The following is a 3,630-nucleotide window of genomic DNA, read 5'->3' as shown; positions in this document are numbered from 1 at the left end:
CCATATTACCTATCTTGTTTTAGCTAAAACATGAAATCCCATAAGTAAAAGCGAAGGTTCTCCTACGTAAGGACAAATAAAATTTTAACAAGGTGTCACTGTCTTAGACAATGCTGGTTCAACTATTTTCTTTTTTGGAGAAGAGGACATGTTATATTTCAAAAGTACATTATAATACAGAAATAGTCATTTTCATTATACAAGTATAGAAATAATATTTGTATTTTACTTCACAATAAATACAAAAGTGCTTACTGAAAGTAGATATTAACATTGGAAAAAGATTTCCTCTCAGGAAAGATCACAACTATGACTTATGACAAGTTGTATAATTACCACTAAATCTAATTTAGTGTTCAGAGTATTTAAAAGGTACAATCTTGAACTAAAATAAACCTAAGTCTACCAATAAATAGTTGTATATACTTTATATAAATAATAATTTTAAAAACCAAAGCACAGCACCTTTGTTTTAAAGTAGGTTTCTACCTGTCATAAGGGAAGGGTTGAGGATAGTGAATGTAGAGAAGCTAAAAGTGACTGAAAGAAACAAGAAAGTAAAAGAGCTGAACAGAAAATTTCAAAGGGCAGATCAAGAAGACAAAAGTGATGTACTACAAAGAAATATGCAAAGAGGAGTTAGAAAACTTAAAGAGGAGAGCATGCTTTGCTGCTCTCATACTGAAGGAACTGAAGAAAAACTTCAATTCTCCTGTTACAATATTAAAAGCTTCTGTAGGATAAGCAAGTTTCAGTGTCTCTTCTGACATCCATTTTGACCTTTTCCTTCTTTATTGTCTTCTTAATGACTTCTTGCTCTCTTCATGTATGATGTTCTTGTTATCCCACAACTCTTCTGGTCTACAGTCTTTAGTGTTTAATGTATCAAATCTGTTCTTCAGATGATCTCTAAATTCAGGTGGGATATATTCAAGGTCATATTTTGGCTCTCGTGGACTTGTTTTCATTTTCTTCAGCTTCAGTTTGAATTTGCATATGAGTAATTGATGGTCTGTTGCACAGTCTGCCCCTGGCCTTGTTTTCACTGATGATATGGAGCTTTTCCATCTTGTCTTTCTGCAGATGTAGTCAATTTGATTTCTGTGTATTCCATCTGATGTGGTCCATTTGTATAGTCGTCTTTCATGCTGTCTAAAGAAGGTATTTGAAATTAACAAATCATTGATTTTGTAGAATTCTATAATGCATTCTCCAGCATCATTTCTATCACCAAGACCATATTTTCCAACTACTGATGCTTCTTCTTTGTTCCCAACCTTTGCATTCCAATCACCAGTAATGATCAATACATCTTGATTCTATGTTTGATCAATTTCAGATTGAAGAAATTGGTAGAATTCTTCTATTTCATCATCACTGGCTTTAGTGGTTGGTGCATAAATAAAAGGTCAAAATGGATGTTAGAAGAGACACTGAAACATACTTTCCAGCGTAGAGATGCTAAAGCAAATGGAAGAAATGAGGAGGAACAGGAGTTGAACAGAAAATTTCAAAAAGATCAGCTCGAGAAGATAAAGCCAAATATTACAACAAAATGTGCAAAGATCTGGAATCAGAAAACCAAAAAGGAAGAACATAGTCAGCATTTCTGAAGCTGGGGGAACTGAAATAAAAATACAAGCCTCAGCTTTCATTATTGAAAGATTTTTCTGGGCAAATTATTGAATGATGCAGAAAGCATCAAGAGAAGATGGAAGGAAGTTCTGGTGGGCTTCCAGGATCCGGACTGCTACCTAAGTAAAAGAAGAAGACATCAAACTCTCCTCAGTTTGCACTGACTACTATTAGTGCTAGATCCCCAATGAGAAAAAGGTGTGAGGCTCAAGCACAGCTTCAAAAATTAATTCATTTTCATCTGTTCATTCTTTCTCTTTTTTTCTCTACAAGACAGAAAGATCATTGGGGAAAGGCAGGAACAAGAGCAGCCAGCACACATATAAGCTTCTCCTAAGAAGCATGCAGATGGTGAGACCTGTGGTCCCTCTCTCCGGAGGCATCCATGAGCAATGGCTCTACGTGCATCAGTTCATTTCTGTAAACCATTGGTTACAGCTACAGAGTAATACTGGTAACCCATTCTTATCAGTTGCTGTAAAATCGCTTTTAACTCGTGGTGACCCCATATGTTTCAGAGTAAAACTATGCTCCATGGGATGTTCATGATTGTGACCTTTTGGAAGCAGACTGCCAGGCCTGACTTCTGAGGTGCCTCTGGTGGGTTTGAACTGTGAACTTTTCTGTTAGTAACCGAGTGCTTAACTGTACCACACAGGGACTCCTAACTCATTCTTATTAAAAGTCTAAATTTGACCAAATACTTCTATTCTTACTTAAATTCAATCTGGGAATATTACCATGTTCAGTTAGTAGTCCAGATATTAATTTTCTCAAATTAATATCATCTAATGTCAAGTCCATATTAAAATTTCCACATCAACTGAGTTTTCAGGATGATGTCCTTCATCAGATAGGGTACCTTATTTTATTTCAGAACATAAAACATTCACTGCAAACAACACCCCAGCCAGATAAGTGGTACCTGTTTAGATTTGTGCTTTTTTGCACACCAGGGAGACACAAAGCATTCTGGGTTCATGTCCATGCTCTCCACTCTGAAAGCTGCCGGAGATGCTGAGCTCCGGTTTTTCATTCTCAGGAATGAAAGGATGTTAAGGACCTCTGGCTGGTAGGAGCTGTCTGCGATGGTTTTGCCTTTTGATGCCAAGATGCAGGCAGCCATCCATCGGGCATACTGATTCTCCTGTAGCAAGCATGAGTAAGGAAGAAAAAGAAGTTCAAGTGCAAAGTCACCTACTGGGAACAGAACAGCCATCTCTTTTTATCTTTCCAGGAGGTGTGAAGCTACATGCCCATTCTAGGTGGCCGCCAGCCACTGAATTTAACACCCAACGGTAGATTTTGTGTCTTGTTCTCAGTTTCTAGATGGTAAAGGGTTAGCATATAGATATGTTGGCTTTGAAAATTCTGTAAACTGCTTATAAAGAAGAACCAATGACACAAAGGAGCATCATAGAGCACAGAGGATAGAAAACTCAGACTACCAGAGAGCCTTCCTGGAGATGTATTTCCATTTTTTATATGACAAAAGAAATCATTAACTGATTTCCCATGTTACTCTGATGCTAGCCCATCCTTGGTAAAGAATTGAATCCCGAGGTAGGGATCAATGCCACAGATGAGCTCCACACCGCTTCTATTGTTCCTCAGTGTCTTAGAGAAAGAAGAGGAGTGTGTGCAGTGGAAGCGAGGAATTCTGCAAAGAAACAGTAGCTATGGCTCATTGACCTCAATCCTCACCCTCTCATGTTCTTTGCCATGTCACATTACATTCCCTCCCATTAGAGCCAGAGTGGAATTCCTTACTCCTTGATTCTGAGCTCAGTCATGTGACTTGTTTTGGCCAATAGAGCATGGGTGGAACTGACAGTGAGTATTTCAACTGCAGCTTAGGAGATCTCACGTGGTTCCGGTTACCCTGTTGCATATTGTCATTACTACAAGAAGCGTTTTCTCCAGGCAGACTGGGACCCAGAATAAATACAAATGTCACAGAAATGAGCCCCAAACCTCACCAGACCTGTGACTTGA

General features: G+C 38.2%; 1 protein-coding gene across 1 annotated transcript in view; it reads right to left on the bottom strand.

Moving 5' to 3' along the window:
• LOC102827375 (C-type lectin domain family 2 member D-like) overlaps nt 1–2,761 on the bottom strand; it is a 40,036-nt gene extending 37,275 nt beyond the window's left edge. The window contains exon 1 of the mRNA XM_006875480.1: nt 2,561–2,761. Coding sequence (XP_006875542.1) covers nt 2,561–2,761 — 201 coding nt within the window. The remainder of the gene's footprint in view (nt 1–2,560) is intronic.
• Between the last annotated feature and the right edge of the window lie 869 nt (nt 2,762–3,630).

Source organism: Chrysochloris asiatica, unplaced genomic scaffold (genome assembly GCF_000296735.1).
Source record: "Chrysochloris asiatica unplaced genomic scaffold, ChrAsi1.0 scaffold00328, whole genome shotgun sequence".
In the NCBI taxonomy this organism is placed as follows: Eukaryota; Metazoa; Chordata; class Mammalia; order Afrosoricida; family Chrysochloridae; genus Chrysochloris; species Chrysochloris asiatica.
Note: the sequence above shows the minus strand (reverse complement) of the source record. Positions and strands in the feature narration are given on the sequence as shown.